Source organism: Phyllobates terribilis, unplaced genomic scaffold (assembly GCF_046119375.1).
Source record: "Phyllobates terribilis strain yellow unplaced genomic scaffold, ASM4611937v1 Scaffold_13__5_contigs__length_258822181, whole genome shotgun sequence".
NCBI lineage: Eukaryota > Metazoa > Chordata > Amphibia > Anura > Dendrobatidae > Phyllobates > Phyllobates terribilis.
The window spans coordinates 189,269,765-189,289,825 of NW_027362773.1; the positions used below are offsets into that span (position 1 = coordinate 189,269,765).

Sequence of the window (20,061 nt, forward strand, 5' to 3'; positions counted from 1 at the left end):
TGGAGGAGTTTTTGGGACATAAACTGAGTGGAGACTCTCCAAATCCAGGACTGTTTTTTTAACTACAGGCCTAAAAATTGCTAACTTCCCGGTGCCGGCTCAGAGTGGTCACGAACCACTCCTGCCGGCAATTCAGCTGTACCTTGTCAACAGTGCAGCTCTTCCTCTTTCGGGCTGCTCTGTCTGAGTCGACATCATGCTGATTGACAGCCAACTCCCCGCAGTTAAGCAGCGGGGAGCCTGCTGTCAATCAGCATGGCGATTCATCAACAGAGCAGAAGAAAAGCTGCCGCTCTGACGTCATCATGATTCACACCGGCAGGAATGGTCTGTGACCAGCTGTGAGCCTTCGTATGAATGATCATTCATCTGTCTATCTAATGTGTATGGATGGGGGTTATACTCCGTGTCGGATCTGCGGGGGTGGAGCTTGACTCTAAAAGCAGGGTGTAACTATGCAGGAGTGGAGCTTGACTGTGGAGGTGGGACGTAACACTGCAGGTGTGAGGCGTGTCTCTGGACGTGGGGTGTAACACTGCATGGGTGAAGCTTGACTCTGGAAGTGGGGCGTAAATCTGCAGGGGTGGACCGTGTCTCTGGAGGTGGGGCGTAACTCAGTAGGGGTGCAGTGTGTCTCTGGAGGTGTGGCGTGACTCTGGACGGGTGGAGCTTGACTTGAGGTGGGGTGTAACTGCAGGGGTGGAGCGTGTCTCTGGAGGTGGGGTGTAACTGCAGTGGTGGGGTGTACCTCTGAAGGTGGGGCATAACTCTGCAGGGGTGGAGAGTCTCTGGAGGTGGGGCATAACTCTGCAGGGGTGGAGAGTCTCTGGAGGTGGGGCATAACTCTGCAGGGGTGGAGCTTGACTTTGTGGAGGCGGGACATAACTCTGCAGGGGTGGAGCTTGACTCTGGAGGTGGGTTGTAACTCTGCAGGAGTGGAGCGTGTTTTTGGAGGTGGGGCATAACTCTGCAGAGGTGGAGAGTCTCTGGAGGTGGGGCATAACTCTGCATGGGCAGAGCTTGACTTTGTGGAGGTGGGACATAACTCTGCATGGGCGGAGCTTGACTTTGTGGAGGTGAACGGTGACACTGCAGGGGGGGATCAAGAGTCAGGAATATTTTTCTTGATACTCTTTCATTCCTTTTCTCATGTGCTGCCCCCTTCTAGCCTGGAGGAGTTATAACAATTCTATATGAACTATTCCTTTAATTAGTTTTATATAAACCTGTCCATTGTCTGTGTGTAAGAAAGGGGAAATTAAATAGTAAGCGTCACTACAGGCAGGGGCCGGTGTGAATGAATACATTCCCTGCACAGGAAGTTTATATATAGGTACATAAAGGACGATGATGATGATGATGATAAAAGTCTCTGTATCATTGTTAGTAGGGATATGAGTCATGCTTCTTCAGAAGTAGGACAGCATGAAGCAAGCAACACCTGAATCATTATACTGTGCAGACGGATCAGGGATGAGTCGGTAACGTCCAATCGCCTACCTCATATGACGTTTGTATGGGTAACGCCGAGATGCTCTCGGACTGGGTGTCTCTTCTTAAAGGGATTGGACCACCATGAAAACCCCTTTTACTACATTACACAGGGTTCAGGAAAGACCACCTTTCACATGTCTGTTTTTTTTTGCGTACTGTTGTGTCAAGTGGGTAAGATAAGGTTTTTGTTTTTGTTTTTTGCATGCGAGAAAATAGCTGATGAAAATCAGTCCTTTTTTTTCCCTCTCCACCTACAATAAAAATCACTGACGTCTCAATGAGCCCTAAAAAGGGCTTTTCCGTGCTACTATAGATACATCTGATTGATCTGCACTTACTGGACGTAACAAACGGGAACCGATGATATTCTCAGTTCTGCTTTCAGGGACTTTATTACTGGAGATGATCCAGTAATGTGCACAAGTTTCAGGCAGGCGTGGGAAAAAAAAAGTGAATTAAAGAAACAGATCTAAATCCAATCAGTATTTGAGGGTGTGGCTACATCTGCAGAAGATGCCACCCACGAGGTACCACAAAAAGCTGACTTTTTGTAGCTCGCTTATGGGGGTTGCCGTACTTCGCAGGTGGCAACGTCTCCCCATTCACTTGCATTATGTTATGGCCGCCCGACCTGAGAATTTGGGGGATGGGTGGGATTCTTGCTCTTTGCCGGATGGTTCACTTCTAGACTGAGAATTGTGGAGAGGGGGGAAGTGCGTGTGTTCCTAACCTCAGTACATAAAAAGTGGTTTCTTGTGACTGCAGACGCTCACAGAGAACACCGCAGAGGAGAGGGCTGAGGGCGGTGGAACATATTTGTTTAATTTGCCTGTATGATATGTGTCACTTCTCATGCTGTACTATATGGCGGCCGGACCTGGAGTAGTTTGTGTGTCTTTTCCTTGCATTTCCTTATATTTTGGATCCAGCAGGGTCATTCATATTTTGGCAAATCTATCAATGTATCATTTTTGGAACGTTTTTTTTGTCTCCTTCACCTTAAAGGGGTTGCCATAGATTATTGAATTCCCTGCCCGATGTCTGGATTTTTAGTATCATGGAGTCACTTAGTTATGGTGAATATATGCGGTAATATTAAACAATTGCTTAACTTCTTAAAGGGACAATTGAGATTGCTCCGGCTGGCTGTATGTAGGGGAATATAAAAGCACGTTAAAAGGAATTTTTCAGCAGATTTCTTTATGTAATATGACAGCAGCGTAATGTAGGGGCAGAGACCCTGATTCCAGCGATGTATCACTTAGTTTACTGGGTGCAGTAGTTGTGATAAAATCACAGTTGTCTCTGCTGCACAACTAGCGGAGTACAACCCCACCCACAACACTGATTGGCTGAAAGCTGCCAATCAGTGGTGGGGGCGTGGTTGGACTAGGAGGCACAAGACACCTAGTCCTGTAGTGATAATCTCCTGCTGATAAAACACTGATTGTACTGAAACAGCAAAACACAGCCCAGTAACTGACACATCTCTGGAATCAGGGACTCTGTCCCTACATCATGGTGTTCTCAGATTACATAAAAAAAAAACTGCTGATGGATTCCCTTTAATTTAGTTGCATATTTCACCCTGCTCCATTACTAAGCATTGACTGGGGTTAGATCTGCTATGAAAACTGCAGATTTGACATCTGCACCCGTTTGTTTTTTTTTTACCTGCAAGTGTGAATGGGACTTTGAAAACCCCAACGACTTGTATTGTAGCGGAGCAGCGGTACGGAAACCTGAACGTGTGAACTTGGCCTGGATTTGGGACGTCTCCCCTCCATTACGCCTTCTGTCATGTAAACTAATGCAACCAAATACATTTTGATATTTTCTATAAATGCTTCAATCACAATAACGATTGGAAAGGACGGTCAGTTATCAAAATCATTTTTGTATAAAAAGCTAAAAAATATACATTTTCATAGACTGCAATCTACCCCACGGCACAGTGGGTCCTCTTGGGTAATGAGTAGAATTCTAAAACTGCAGTGAAGACTGACACCGAACTCTACATAACACTTCAGAATTACATCCCATTGATTTCCATTCGTCATTATCTCTGTGTATTATTAGATACGAATTTGCTAAGAAAATGCTGTGGTTTATTCCGACATCGCCACTGTCTCCGTGGATTTCGGACTGTACATAAAATCCTAATTTGCTTATTAGATGGGATATCGGGCAGATCCATTTTCATGCGGGATGTTAAGTTACAGGCAAATAATTTGGTTTTCGGCACTTTGGGCTCTTGTCTGGACCTCTGATTTCCATAGGGTGGAATTTTGGGGAAATCAGGAGAAACATTAGAACATCCATTTGGTATGGAAATATAACATCTTACAATACAGCAGTAATGATCTTCATTGATTGATGCATTTTTTTTACACGTTTGCACCTTTATTTTTATGCATTTTTTGTGCGGATTTGATGCAGTGTTTTATATATTTTTGCTTTTTTTTTTTACATGATTTTTTTTCTAGCTCCCCACAATAGCCTATAGGAGAAAAAAACACACAGTAATGGCCAGAAGTCTTTATGACATCAAATCTGGAGGAAATGCAGTACTTGACGCTAGGTGGGAACATGGCCTTATAATTCAGTTGAGTCCCCCTTTTGTTAGATTTTTTTTTTTTTATACAGGACTGTAAAGGCTTGTTCAGACGTTGCTTTTTTACCATGGGGGGGAAAAAAAAAGCACTGTTTTACAGTAGCCGCAAAGTGAATGAGATTTTTGAAATCTCATGCACACATTGCTTATTATTTTTATTTATTATTATTATTATTTTTTATTAATTTTAGTATTTATATTTTAATTTATACTTTATTTTTTTTTATTTATTAAAGTATAAATTAAAATATAAATAATAATAAAAATATGTATATTTTAACTTATACTTTAATAAATAAAAAAGAATAAAGTATAAATTAAAATATAAATAATAATAAAAATAATAAATTAAAATATAAATAATAAAAATAATAAATAAAAATAATAAATAATTATTTTAATTTAAATGTATTATTATTATTATTTTCCTTGCAGATTTTGAACCATCAAAACGTTTTTTGTTTGTTTTAAATTCCGCAGCGTTCTATCAGCTTTTTTTCCCCCATTCAAATGAATGGGGGGGGGGGGGGGAGTATCAAAAACGCATGTAAAAAAAAATTTTCAAAAATGTAAATGTTTTATGCAGCATTTTTCCTGCCAATACAAAAAAATCAAAATTTGCTACAAATACTCAACTTGTGCACAAAGCCTAGCCCAGATACAATGTATCATGAGTAACACGAATCAGACGTCTGCTTCAGCTTTCGGTGTAAATTTCCTGTGCCACACATGAAAACCTTTTACGGTGCCCACACCACGATGATGCAAACCCATGATCTTGCTTTATGTGGGTGTCAGCCTCATAAGCAGGATGCAGCATCGTTGAGCCCTGACTCCTCGGCCCTGTGCAGTCAGCGGTGATTCATTCCAAATAATCTGCTTTCGGAGCGACAAAATGAAGAGTGTGAATTATTTTCACTGCGTCATCTCGCATTAATGAAATTCACTTCGCTGGCAATTTATTTAATAACAAGATGAAGAAGAAGAAAAAAAAATGACGTATGATTTAAGAGAACCTGTCACAAGGCCAGTTTTTGCTTTTATTTCATTCCCGCTGTTCCCCTTATTATTATGTTGTTGGTTTTCTTTAAATCCGCCAGTCGGTTCCTGAGATATGAGCCTTTTTATTTTAAGGGGGTGTGGCTCACAGGATCCTCAGGGGCGTGTCTTTAGGCTCCTCTGCACAGTGAGACACGCCCCCAAGGAAAAAGACCGTAAAAATTAGCACCAAATAAAAAGGCCCATATCTCAGGAACCGTATGGCGGATTTGTAAAAAGAGAAGAGCAAAATACTCAGAGAAGCAGCGAGAATAAAATAAGAGCAAAACCTGACCACTTTTGACCTGGTGACACGTCGTCTTTAAAGGGAATGCAATTATAGGAAACCCCCCTCCTGCTCACCTGTCTAAACTACCAACTTTTATAGCGCAGGTTGGCTATATGTGGTTTGAGAAAGAGGTTTTTTTTTTTACCCCTTAGAAACAGCGCCACTTTTTTCCTGCAGGTTATGTCAGGTATTGCAGTTTGGCCTAATTGGCAGCACCATACACACCCTTTTGAAAGAGTTCCACTTTTTCTGATCCTATACATTCCTTTTAATACAAATATCAAAACGCTAGTATCTGGAGGACAGAAATGGCAGCCTTTAAATATTTTTTTTTTGTGTGTGTGATGTAATAGATAACCCATTTTGGTATAGCAGCCATCACTTTAACTAACCAAATGTTGAAGGTCCGGCTGCTGCGGAAAGATGCCAGTTTACCTACAACGCCTCTACAGGGAAAGTGTAGTATTGCATGTAGCCATTGAAATAATAATACATGGATAGACTGGATCTGGATTGGTGGGTCCTGTTAGCAGCTCTCTATTCTTCCCCCCTCTCTCCATGATATCCATAGATCCTAAAGGATATCTCATCTTGACTCCAAGATTAAATCCAGCCATAGATTTGGTGGATCCAAATGGAAGCTGCAATTCTCTTGCCTTTGGTGTCCAGTGTAGATGCTACACACGAGGCTGGGTTCAGATGGGAATATTTCACGGTCCGTATACAGACCGCAATGCCTGGACCGGCCGCGGGTCTCTTGATCCAAACTCAACAGCCTCATAAATCCCTATGAGGCTGTTGGAGGCCTGCGGCCGGTCCGGACACCTTGGTCCTTACTCGGACCATTTCTAAATTCGACCTGACACAGAAAAGCCATTCCGAATGTGGCAGCCACTTAGCCAACTCGACTACTAAGAAATAACCGAAAAAAAAAGTTTTATCCCTGTTTGAAAAGTTTTCTTCACCACCAATATGGCTGCCATTTTTGCCCCGAAAGATGTAGCCAATTATTTTTCCATATAAAGGAAAAAACTGCAGAAGTGAAATTTTGTTTTTGTGTATAGGATCCGGTGCCATTTTTGCACATTCTCCATTGGATCCGTTGGCACTCTTCCAGTCGAAATGTGAATTTCCTTGCACGTTTTTTTCTGAGTATATGTACACTTCGATGTGTGAGATTTGTAAGAGGCCCTCGCTTGTCGCAGGAACGTTGTTTTGATGTCACTAGGCAACGGTGCCAAGGGAAAAATGTATTACACAGACCCCCTTTCACACAAACATGTGCTTAGTAAATCATCATAAACAGCCATACGTCCTCTGCTTGACTCCTGCGAGTTCCAGAGCCTAAGTCCGCGCCAAGCCCCGGATTGTGCCGGATGGCAGCGTTTGCGTAAGGGCGGATTAAATTACTGTCTTGTAACTTAAGTACAGTACAGACGAGTTATGGACTGGGCTGCTGTGTGCTGGGATCCGCTCTACACACACGGGGCAGCTGCCTTTGAAGATCCCAGCATAGCTCAAGTGCACACAGTGAAGCCGCTCTCAGACACATTTCTGAGCGACTTTCGTCTCTTCTCCATACGAAACCAGTTCAAATCCAGAACCAAGGCCAGCAGCTGCTTGTATATATGTGCACACAAGTATGCTGTTCCATTCAGGTCCGATTTGATAGTTCAGAAATATTGTAAATTCTGATTACCTGCAGTCACCTCTAGGGGGAGCTTTAAGAGCTGACTGTCTATATTGAAAAGGTTATTCCCAGCTCCCTTAAATGGATATTGTTGGATAGTCCTTGTAAAATCAAGCATTTTTGCAATTTACTGCTTGTTAAAATTTGCAGCCGCTCTTAAGATATTACCACTTTTGTTTTGTCTGCAGCTCGTTGCCTAGGAAGCCGACCACTGCTGCTGCCGGCGGTCAGTCTCCAAGGCAACGAGCTATAAACAAAAGTGTTAATATCTCTAGAACGGCTGAAAATTTTAATAAGCAGTAAATTGCAAAAATGCTTGATTTTACAAGGACTATCCATCTATAGGAGATTGGAATAACCGGTTTAAATGCAGGAACAGTATGCAGTAAGCTCCCTCTAGTGGTGGCTAAGGGAAAATTAATTTTTTAGCATTTAAAGGGATGTTTCAGTATTCCTCGGTTATTCCAGCACTTAATGATCTGTGGGATCTGAGAATGAAGGGATCTTCAGTGTGTACCCATCACACTTTTTACCTCCGCAACAGGAGAGAGACTCTTTGAAACATTTCTCTTGCAATGGCATCTTCTAGTGATATGACTTTTTTTCTTCTAATGGGTAGGTCCATCTTGTAAAACTCTGAATATACTGTATATTATCATGTGTTCATATTTATGGTTGTTATATAGGATGAGAAAATAGTTATGAAAAGTTAGACTATAAAAAAAAAATTGCTATGTGCAAAGTTGCTCCATCTTGTTCACTCATAAGAGGACATATTGGATCTTAGAATGGATTAAATGGCTTCAGGAGTCAACGGTGGTTTATTCATGTGGCTCTATAGTGACTTCAAATGGATAATAATGTATGTTTTTCTCTTTCCAGCCTACAGGGTACATGGAAAATAGCATGCCATACAGCGCCATTGAGGATGTCCAGCTGCTGTCCTGGGAGAATGCCCCAAAATACTGTTTACAACTAACGTTTCCTGGGGGGACTGTTCTGCTCCAGGTACGGTAAACTTTTGGATTTTGGCTTGACTATTCATCTTTTAAGCTCTGTGTACATTTTGGGTTTAGCAGATTGTCCTGTTTAGAGCGAATCCTGTCTCGTAATTTTTTGTTATATTCAGTGAGTGCAGAGATTCTGAGCAATTATCGTCAGTGCACTAATAACCTGGGAAATAAGACGTCCTATGAATAGATAAGGAGGGATTTTTTATTTAAAGAGTTAATAGAAAATGTTAACCTTTTTTTACATTGCTTATGCAAAGAAAGAAACGATGGGTACGCTGTAATAATGTGGTGATTTTAAGAAAATCGCTAAATTTGTATCATGTATAACAATTGATTATTCACAAAAAATAAATGTTTGGTGAAAAAAGGAACTGACTTACTATTATGTCATGACTAAGAACTGGACATATTTCTAGGTTCAAAACGCGTTGGATTTTTCTCAGGATGTCCTTTTTTTCCCTCAGGATGTCCTTTTTTTCCTCAAGATGTCCTTTTTTTTCCTCAGGATGTCCTTTTTTTCTCACGATGTCCTTCTTTTCTCACAATGTCCTTTTTTTAAAATTTTTGTGTTTTTCGTATCACTTTTGATGGATTTTTTTACTTTGAAATTTGGAGAGTGAGTGCTGGAGAAGATTATCCTTTTTTCACATAACAATTGATTATAATCTAACTCTGAGCTAAGTGTTTAGTCTTTCCTGGTTTTCCTTCCTTTGAATAAAAAACAAATCTTAAAAATGTGAAAGAACAGATGCAAAAAAATAAAAGTTGTGGAAAATAACTGTCTTTTCTAAGGAAATAATACCGTGCATATATGTCCGGAAAGTAAGGAGTTAACTCGGCTCTCTGTCCAGAAGGTATTATTGCAGAGTTCATTTTCCCTGTGTAAATGTTTTGCGCACACACGTGGTGCCTCTTTACCCCCCTCCCCTCCTCTTAATAATCAGCAGGTAACCAGATGGAAAAATAAACAGGGGAGAAGCCCTTGGAAAGCACAATGAGGAGACACAGGAGCTTGTTCAGCAGCTTGGCTACGGGTCATGGGAGATGCAGTCGTGTGCTTCAGGTGGACACAGCCGGCTTCTGCTCCTCTCCGGGGTTATCCGTTTTCTTTGTACGTGATGAATTCAGCTGTTTATGTTGCGAGGCCAAAAAAATTAAAAAACAAAACATAAATATAAACAATAAAATAAATGAATGCGAAGAAAATAAAAATAAACTGAAATGTAAAAAATAATAATACAAAAAATCTATATATAGATACAGTGGGGAAAATAAGTATTTGATACACGGCCGATTTTGAAAATTTTCCCACCTACAAAGAATGGAGAGGTCTGTAATTTTTATTGTAGGTACACTTCACCTGTGAGAGACACAATCTGAAAATAAAATTCAGAAAATCACATTGTACAATTTTTAAATTGCATTTATTGCATGAAATAAGTATTTGATCACCTACCAACCTGCAAGAATTCTGGCACTCACAGACCTTTAAGTTTTTCTTTAAGAAGCCCTCCTACTCTGCACTCATTACCTATATTAATTAAACCTGTTTGAACTCGTTACCTGTATAAAAGACACCTGTCCACACAATCAATCACACCCCAACCTACCCACCATGGCCAAGACCAAAGAGCTGTCTGAGGACACCATGGACAAAATTGTAGACCTGCACAAGGCTGGGATGGGCTGTAGGACAATAGGCAAGCAGCTTGGTGAGAAGGCAACAACTGTTGGCACAATTATTAGAAAATGGAAGAAACACAAGATGACTGTCAATCTTCCTTGATCTGGGGATCCATGCAAGATCTTACCTTGTGGGTTAAGAATGATTCTGAGAAAGGTCAGCAATCAGCCCAGAACTACACGGGAAGGTCTGGTCAATGACCTGAAGAGCGCTGGGAGCACAGTCTCAAACATTACCATTAGTAACACACTACGTTGTCATGGATTAAAATCCTGCAGGTCACGCAAGGTCCCACTGCTCACGCCAGAAGATGTCCAAGCCCTTTTGAAGTTTGCCAATGACGATCTGGATGATCTAGAGGAGGCATGGGAGGTCATGTGGTCAGATGAGACCAAAATAGAACTTTTTGGTATCAACTCCACGCACCGTGTCTGGAGGAAGAAGAAGGATGAGTACAACTCCAAGAACACCATCCCAACCATGAAGCATGGTGGGGGAAACATCGTACTTTGGTGGTGCTTTTCTGCAAAGGGGAAAGGACGATTGCACCGTATTGAAGGGAGGATGGATGGGGTCATGTATCATGAGATTTTGGCCAACAACCTCCTTTTCTAAGTAAGAGCATTGAAGATGGGTCATGGCTGGGTCTTCCAGCATGATAGTGACCTGAAATACACAGCCTTGGCAACTAAGGAGTGGCTCCGTAAGAAGCATTTCAAGGTCCTGGAGTGGCCTAGCCAGTCTCCAGACCTGAACCCAATAGAAAATCTTTGGAGGGAGCTGAAACTCAATGTTGCCCAGCGACAGCCCCGAAACCTGAAAGATATGGAGAAGATCTGTATGGAGGAGTGGGCCGAAATCCCTGCTGCAGTGTGTGCGAAGCTGGTCAAGAACTACAGGAAACGTCTGACCTCTGTAATTGCAAACAAAGGTTTCTGTACCAAATATTAAGTTCTGTTTTTCTATTGTTTCAAATACTTATTTCATGCAATAAAAAGCCAATTAATTATGTAAAAATCTACAATGTGATTTTCTGGTTTTTATCTTTAGATTCTGTTTCTCACAGGTGAAGTGTACCTACGATAAAAATTAAAGACCTCTCCATTCTTTGTAGGTGGGAAAACTTGTAAAATCAGCAGAGAATCAAATACTTAGTGTGTGTGTGGTAGAGATGTAGAGCGCATACATGGCCGCTTCTGTCATTGCGAGTTGAGATCGCTCTGTGCTCGGTGGTGGCCCCAGCACACAAAACTCAATGATTTATGATCAATAGGTCTTAAGTGTATAAATAATTCCTGATGACATCACCAAGTTTTTGTGCTAATAAAAATTTTCCAACAACATATTTGTTGTATCCCAAGATTCAGGGTATATTTTTCTGTTCTTTCTACGTTTCCAAATCCCTAATATTGGACTGTGGTGGCAATCGGGGTCCGGGCAAGGCTGCGAGCCGCGTTCTTTCCACTAGTGTAAGAGGCTGTGTTACTTTTGTTCCTGCAAACCAAATGTTCGCCCCCTTCTATATTTAAGCTACGCCGTCCCTCGGAGTAACGAGATACTGAAAATACACAAACGGGTCACCAGTCCGGAACGTTTTTTCTGTATTATCTATGTGTACTTTGTTACAGTGAGATTCCCCTCGCTGCCTGTTTTTGGACGGAAGCCATTGTGCTTTGATGCAAGCAAATTCAGCATGAAGCGAGGATTTATAGGGGCCCCGCATTAACGCCTCGGTGACAGATGCCCCAGAAACCCTCTGAATTGTGGCCTTTTCCAAAGGAACGACCGGGACAGAGCAGAATACTCCGATCGTTTCTGCCTCGTTCAGCAGAATGGACGCCTAATGAGCAGCGCTTCTTTGAGCTGGTTAAAAATTACAATACTCCTTGGCCGCCCAGGTGATAAATCTTTCTGGGAGCATTAAAGCCTCCTAATTGCTTGCTGTGTTGTTTAGTTTACACGTAAAGAGCCATTTGTACACGCGCCTCCCAGCGTTAATTTATCATGTGCTCCCTGTAATGGAAGAACTGGCCTCGTACACTATTAATGGCTGGGGGCTGAGGTGTGCTCGGCATATAATGGAGAAGCGGCCTCGGCGGCTATTGTCAGGGTGTCGTAGCTGAGATAATCTATGTCTTATATGACAAACACCGCATCACTATGGACAGTCCACACCGCATCGGCTTTCAATGTGGTTGGCTGATCAGGTTTTCCCATTCTAATTGTAATGGGATGGTGCTCTTTAAACAGAGGACAGAAAGCAACACCTACAGAGCTTTTACATCTTATGGGTGACTGTCCACCGACAATGATGTTGGAGTAAACCAGGATTGGAAATGTTGAATTTCAATACATGACCATTTTGTTCTTGGAGACGATAACTCTCTCCACCCCACACACACACCATCGAAAGGGGTTGAGAGGAATGGCGACTATTGAAGGTGTATTCAGAGATCCCCACTGGGGAGGTTCACTCGGCTGAGTTTTTCATCAGCCGTACATATACTGCACACTGCATACTTAGTGTGGGAGCAGGCTGTGTTACACAGCCGACACCTTAGTCTAATTGCTGCAATCGGAGCTAATTTCGATGGCAGAAGTTTAGCCCCTTAGATGGCACAGTCAATCATGACAGCGGCATTTAAGAGGTTACAATTAAGGAGTGTCCCTTCTTATCCCTTCACCACCAGTGAAGGGGAGTGCTGATGGTTTTATCATTGTATCCCTTCACCACCAGTGAAGGGGAGTGCCGATGGTTTTGTCATTGTATCCCTTCACCACCAGTGAAGGGGAGTACCGATGGTTTTGTCATTGTATCACTTCACCACCAGTGAAGGGGAGTGCCCATGGTTTTGTCATTGTATCCCTTCACCACCAGTGAAGGGGAGTGCTGATGGTTTTGTCATTGTATCCCTTCACCACCAGTGAAGGGGAGTACCGATGGTTTTGTCATTGTATCACTTCACCACCAGTGAAGGGGAGTGCCCATGGTTTTGTCATTGTATCCCTTCAGCACCAGTGAAGGGGAGTGCCCATGGTTTTGTCATTGTATCCCTTCACCACCAGTGAAGGGAAGTGTCCATGGTTTTGTCATTATATCCCTTCACCACCAGTGAAGGGGAGTGCCCATGGTTTTGTCATTGTATCCCTTCACCACCAGTGAAGGGGAGTGCCCATGGTTTTGTCATTATATCCCTTCACCACCAGTGAAGGGAAGTGTCCATGGTTTTGTCATTGTATCCCTTCACCACCAGTGAAGGGGAGTGCCCATTGTTATATCATTGTATCTCTTCCCCACCAGTGAAGGGGAGTGCCCATTGTTTCATCATTGTATCCCTTCACCACCAGTGAAGGGAGAGTGCCCATGGTTTTGTCATTGTATCCCTTCACCACCAGTGAAGGGGGAGTGCCCATGGTTTTGTCATTGTATCCCTTCACCACCAGTGAAGGGAAGTGTCCATGGTTTTGTCATTGTATCCCTTCACCACCAGTGAAGGGGAGTGCCCATGGTTTTGTCATTGTATCCCTTCACCACCAGTGAAGGGGAGTGCCCATGGTTTTGTCATTGTATCCCTTCACCACCAGTGAAGGGGAGTGCCCATGGTTTTGTCATTGTATCCCTTCACCACCAGTGTAGGGGAGTGCCCATGGTTTTGTCATTGTATCCCTTCACCACCAGTGAAGGGGAGTGCCCATTGTTATATCATTGTATCTCTTCCCCACCAGTGAAGGGGAGTGTCCATTGTTTTATCATTGTATCCCTTCACCACCAGTGAAGGGGGAGTGCCCATGGTTTTGTCATTGTATCCCTATGGCGCTATATAAGCGGAAAAATAAATATAGAGCAGTAAAAAAAAAAAAAACTTTAAAAAACTGAACTTTTGCTGGAACATAAATGCAATCTAAGCAATAGGCATACAAATAAGCATATTTTGTATCGTCATGTATAGCTGTTAACTAAAAGTATCAAAATATTTATTCCCTACTGTAGACATCGAAAAAAAAAAAAATTGAAAGAGCTGTTTTTCTGGTTGACTTCTTAAAAATTTTGAATAGAATGAATTCAGAAAATCGCACAGACACCAAAATGGTAATGATAAAAACGACATAAAATAATCCCTGATACAACTGTATCAACTAAAATATTAAAAATTGATAGTTGAGGAGGAAAAAAATCAATAGCAATGAGAGGCCCACTGAGACTCCATTAAGAAGAGGGTCCTCTTAAATCTGGAGCCTGTGATAGCTGTATGGGCCGCTATCTAGGTCATGTATTTAAAGGGAATCACCATGTTTTTGCCACCTAATCTGAGCGCAGCATGATGTAGGGGGCAGAGAGCCTGATTCCAGCGACGTATCACTTAGTGTAATTTTGATAAAATCATAGTTTTATCAGTTGCAATTTATCACTGTAGTCAGACCACGACCCCAACACTGATTGGTACATAGAAAGCTGACAATAAGTGGTGGGGGCGGGGTTATACAGAGCTCAGCATTCAGAGCTCTGCTAGATCAGCAGCAGATAAAACAGGGATTTTATCAAAACTGCAGCAAGCAGCCCAGTAAGTGACACATCACTGAAATCGGGGTCTCTGCCCTTACATCATCCTGCTTTCAGATGGGGCATTAAAAAACCTGGTAACAGATTCCCTTTAAGGGCCGGACTCTTACAGATACTTGAGGCATAAAGTTTAAACAAAGTCGCTCTTGGCAGAACGGCAGGATTACTTCTCAGTTGGGTCTATAATGTGAACCGGTGATCCCTCATCAATTGTTGTCACTGCAAAAAAAAAAAAGGCCGTATTGTTCATTTTTCAATAAGATACTTTGCTGCCCTGATTAAATGTGTACCCTGCACGGAGCAAATATTGACATACACTGCAGGAAGCAGATACTAAAGAGCCATTGTTATTTGTGCACCACACCAACTCTGCCTGGCGGCCACTAATGTGTCCATAGCAGGAAGAGGTGATATTTACCTGACGGGAGATTCCAGGAAATAAATATGAACCAATTGTGATTACGGAGGTGGGCCGTGTTCAGTGCCATTTAAAGGAGGTTCTTGCCTGCAACAAATGATATGAACTTCTTTGTTTCCGGTTATTCTGGAAAATCAAGTCTTGTTCAATAATTAGAAGAAATCACTTTCTTCTAGAAACTTAATCATACCAGCGTATTGGATGTGTCTGGTTATTGCCGCTCATCCCCATTGAATTGGCTGAGGTGCAATACCACACATAACCAGGTGTGGCGCTGTTTTTTGGTGTGTTTTTTTATAGAAAGAAGTCATAGATGGTTCTTTATTTTAACTTTTTTCCTTTCACCTTCGTATCAATCTGAAAAGTTGACTAATAAAGGAAAAAACAGTAGCTATAAGCATTCTACTTAAAAGGAATGTGTCAGTAGGATCAACCCTCCTAAGCCGTCTATATGGGCATGTAGGTCATAGGAAGCTGAATAAAATGATACCTAGATATCAACGATCTGATGTTTTATTCCAGAGAAATCCATGTTTTTCTTAATATGTAAATGAGCTGTTAAGATCTATGGGCGGGACATTGATCTCTCTGAGAATCTACCTCCAGAGCTTATTACTAGTGTGAGACATGTAGATCAGGAGAGCTTACTGTCAGTCGTTACATGTCTCACACTGATAATAAGATCTGGAGGCAGATTCTCAGGGAGATCTATGTCCGGCCCATAGATCTTAACAGCTCATTTACATATTAAGAAAAATGTGAATTTCTCTGTAATGAGACCTCAGATTGCAGATATCAAGGTATCATTTTATTCAGCTTCCTATGACCTACATGTCCATATAGACGGCTTAGGAGGGTTGATCCTTCTGACTGATTCCGGTTATCTAGTCTGTCTCGAATGAATTCTCCGTATACCCATGCAACCAATTTTTAGTGTCTCCACATATCTAAAATTCTAAATGAAAATCATCTCAATTAAGTTTCCTACTGTTCTGTGTTGCAGCACTCTTGTGTCTCCATGGTAACAGACTACAAACATATTTTGTGTAGTCGTACTCCATTCCTAAGATTGGGTACACATGCAGAGTTTTTTTTATTGAGGATTGCTTAATTTTTTTACTTACCGCCTTGTTCTTCCTCTTCCAGGCTGCAAACAGCTATCTGAGAGACCAGTGGTTCCATTCTCTGCAATGGAAGGTGAGTACCGCTCCGTTGTCTCAAATACCTGGATACAAATATATTAAATGCTTATTTATAGTGGAAAGAGTTCACCATGGTTAATTATTGTCATTCTAATGTTTTAAATATGTAATAGGAAATTTACATGTTTCAACCCGTCTTTGGTTCCTGGTTACCTTTGAGTTTGGGCCACTCCATTATTAAAGGAGTCGTCCAGTAAAAACAAGTTCTCATCTTTCCGCAGGATAGCTGATAACTTAGAGATTGGTGGGTTCTGGCCCCTGAGACCCGCACGCGAGAATGGGGCACTTTTATCCCCATTAGCATGGAGCGGCAGTGTGTATGCGCATCCTGCTCTCCATTCATTTCCTCCATTAGCATGGAGCGGCAGTGTGTATGCGCATCCTGCTCTCCATTTATTCCCTCGGTTAGCATGGAGCTGCAGTGTGTATGCGCATCCTGCTCTCCTTTTATTCCCTATAGGTTTGCCGTTTGCTGCCCTCAGCTCTTTCCGGCAACCCCGTATAGGATGAATGGAGCGGCGGTTAGGGTGCGCCATCTTGTAATAGGGATTAATGTGCCCCATCTTGGGTAAATTCCCGATCTGGTGATAGGTGCTGGATCCCAGCGGTCATACTCCCACCAGATCAGTAAGGTGATATATTGTTTTCACTGGATAACCCCTTTAAATAACCCCTTTAAATAACTCCTTTAAACAAACCCTTTAAATAACCTAACTACTGAATTTTCTGTAGATTTTATCCCTTATGTTTAGTAATGGAGAATTGTGCTATATTATCGGAGAAGATACCATTACTGGAGTTGTGGGTGCTGACACTCTTACCGATGGAGAGGTTGCAGGGTTTTGTAAAATCTTTTTTGGTGCTTCTGAGGGTCCCGAGTGATAGAAAAATTCATGCGCAGCTTTAGAGACGAGCGTGATTGAAATATGGTGTAGGGTCAGAGATTCTGATTCCTGGCACTAAAATGGAGTTTTATATGTTTTCGGAGTGTAAAAGTTTTTCCTTTTATGAAAACTAGTGATAAAACTTATCTCCCGAGTGACACTATGAAAAGTTAAGAGTTCCCCTTTAAAAATGAGTAAAAAAAATTATATTCCACTAATGGGATACAAAATGAAAAAAAAAATATTCATGATCTCAAACCTTGTGATTTCCAAACCATCTATCTAAAAATGGTTAAGAGAACGGAGTTCAGAAAAGCTCTGACGCAACTTCAGAATCTTTCATTACAGTTTCCTCTGTGCCGCCGAGCCGTACAGCTCTTTCTGGCTTAGAAACCTGTATTTTATGTATAATCACAAGGTATGAAGAAAGTAAAACAAAGGGGCAGAGGGACAGATCGTCCGCTCCATGAGTCAGGCTGTGTGGTGTTTTTCTAGGCAAATCAAAATATAGTTTGGGATTAGTTTGATGTATTTAAAGGGGAACTCCACTTCTGAGCACCATCCTTATAAAAAGTTTCACAGTTCAACTCTACATACATTGTATGTATAATTTCCGCTTACAAAACTAAATTCAGAGTTGTATACGTTTCTTAAAAGATAGAGTATTGCTTTGTGGGAGTTTCGATACAAAAAGATAGGGTCAGTCTATTGCTGCTAATGTACATGTGTTATTTCCTGAAACAGGAAGTAGGGGTCTAGAGTAGCCCCGGTGGCCAATGTGAAAATTACAAGATATACATATATATCTATAGAAATATATATCTTGCAATTTTCACACTGGCCACCGGGGCTACTCTAGACCCCTACTTCCTGTTTCAGGAAATAACACATGTACATTAGCAGCAATAGACTGGTTTATAATTATTATTTTTAATGCTTCTGGTGATATGAAAAAAATAAATAAATGTATTTATTTTTATTTAGTCGTCATAATATAAATAGGATATTTTCTGATGGCACATTCCCTTTTACGAATGACTGCCTATGGCAAGCTTGGGATGAATGATGGAAAGTGACTAAATCTGTATACTGTAGTAGAGCGAGCGCCTCCGCTCTTGTACTGCTGTAAATATTCATTGTTCTGCCATCACTGGAGGCTGCCGACGGCTTTAGGTTCCCGGCTGCGCACAAACAGGAAGCTGTGTACCATCTCTAGTCAGGTAGTCGCTAAAACAAGGCATCATTTAGTAAGGTAATTATATCAATTTATTTTCAAATGGGTGTTATCAACAGTCTAATGAACCTTTGCACCTCTGCTCTGTAATTATCAGCAATTTCTGGATTCCGAGAAGTCAAGATCTGACGTCACTGTGTCCTAAACACAATCTAAAATTGTCACCTCGCCCTCCTGTATTAAACAGTAACTCTTTCACTGCCAGGAACCACTATGTAATTCTCTCGTTTGCCTTTACCTGTTGGGCGGTTTGGTTATATATATTTCTACAGAAAATATCGGCTTCCACAAACTGGTCTTTGGGAAAGTTGACTTGTGTGATGGAGTTGAGCTCTGGCACCAGACAGTGGCAGGGATGATAGCGGTGTTGTGTCTAGCTCTGCAGGAAAAGGGTTGTGGGGTTTTTTAGCTCATCATTGGGATTATTATTATTATTTATTATTGTAGCGCCATTTATTCCATGGCACTTTACATGTGAAAAGGGGGTATACATAGCAAAAACAATTACAATAATCTTGAATAATTAAAAGTCAGCGACTGGTACAGGAGAAGAGAGGAGCCTGCCCAATCTACAAGGGATGGGTGAGGATACAGTAGGTGAGGGTAGAGCTGGTCATGCAGCGGTGTGGTGCAGCGAGGGTTACTGCAGGTTGTAGGCTTGTCAGAAGAGTTAGGTCTTCAGGTTCCTTTTGAAGGTTTCCACGGTAGGCGAGAGTCTGATGTGTTGGGGTAGAGAGTTCCAGAGTAGGGGAGATGCATGGGAGAAATCTTGTATACGATTGTGGGAGGAGGAGATAAGAGGGGAGTAGAGAAGGAGATCTTGTGAGGATCGGAGGTTGCGTGCAGGTAAGTACTGGGAGACTAGGTCGCAGATGAATGGAGCAGACAGGTTGTGGATGGCTTTGTATGCCGTGGTTAGGGTTTTGAACTTGAGTCTCTGGGCAATGGGGAGCCAGTGAATGGATTGACAGAAAGGAGGCCGGGGAATAGCTGGGGGACAGGTGGATTAGTCAGGCAGCAGAGTTTAGGATAGATTAGAGGGGCGCGAGAATGTTAGAAGGGAGGCCACAGAGCAGGAGGTTGCAGTAGTCGAGGTGGGAGATGATGAGGGCATGCACTAGTGTTTTTGCAGAATCTTTGCTGAGGAATGTGCGGATCCGGGAGATATTTCTGAGTTGGAGTCGGCAGGAAGTGGAAAGGGCTTGGATATGAGGTTTGAAGGAGAGATCAGAGTCCAGGGTTACCCCGAGGCAGCGAGCTTGTGGGGCTGGGGAGAGTGAACAGCCATTAACTTTGATGGATAGGTCAGATGGGGGGAGGGGTTGCGTGAGATCGGGGAAAGATGATGAATTCCGTTTTATCCATGTTAAGTTTTAGAAATCTAGCAGAGAAGGATGAAATAGCGGACAGACATTGTGAGATTCTGGGATTCCCTTGAGTAGAATCTCGATCTTCTTTTTTTTTAGGGTGAATTTGCCAGTAATCTAATATAACTTCCCACCAGTCAACACTGGTGGCAGCTATTTAGAAGATGAAGGGGAAGAGAATCACAATTGTGTCCAACTTTTTTTTATCCTGTCAATTCCCAAATTATTTTTTTGTTCGAGGAGAGGAACAAGGTGTTCGTTATCCTAACGAATGATTGTCGTTTGGTTTAGTGAATCAAACGTTCGTTCCTTTCAACTGATCAAATATTTATTATCGTTCAAAAAAAAAGAAAAGGTCTTTGTCTGATCGTCAGTGACTGCATCATCGGCCAACGAAAAAAAAATCCAACGTTGACCAATGTGGCTTGGAAGCGTTTTGAGGCCAACGATTGTTCATCTAAAATGTATGGGGCCTTAAGCCTGAAGGTGCTTTTACATGACACTATTATCGGGAACGAGCTTTCCTTGGATCTTCCAATATTAAATCAGTGTAAACAGGCTGCCAATCGCCCA

General features: G+C 41.9%; 1 protein-coding gene across 4 annotated transcripts in view; it reads left to right on the forward strand.

Moving 5' to 3' along the window:
- Positions 1-20,061, forward strand: part of CMIP (c-Maf inducing protein) — a 135,156-nt gene that overhangs the window by 49,472 nt on the left and 65,623 nt on the right. For all 4 annotated transcript variants that reach the window (XM_073659132.1, XM_073659133.1, XM_073659134.1 and 1 more), the window contains exons 2-3: positions 8,008-8,133; positions 15,948-15,998. In XM_073659132.1, coding sequence (XP_073515233.1) covers positions 8,008-8,133; positions 15,948-15,998 — 177 coding nt within the window. The remainder of the gene's footprint in view (positions 1-8,007; positions 8,134-15,947; positions 15,999-20,061) is intronic.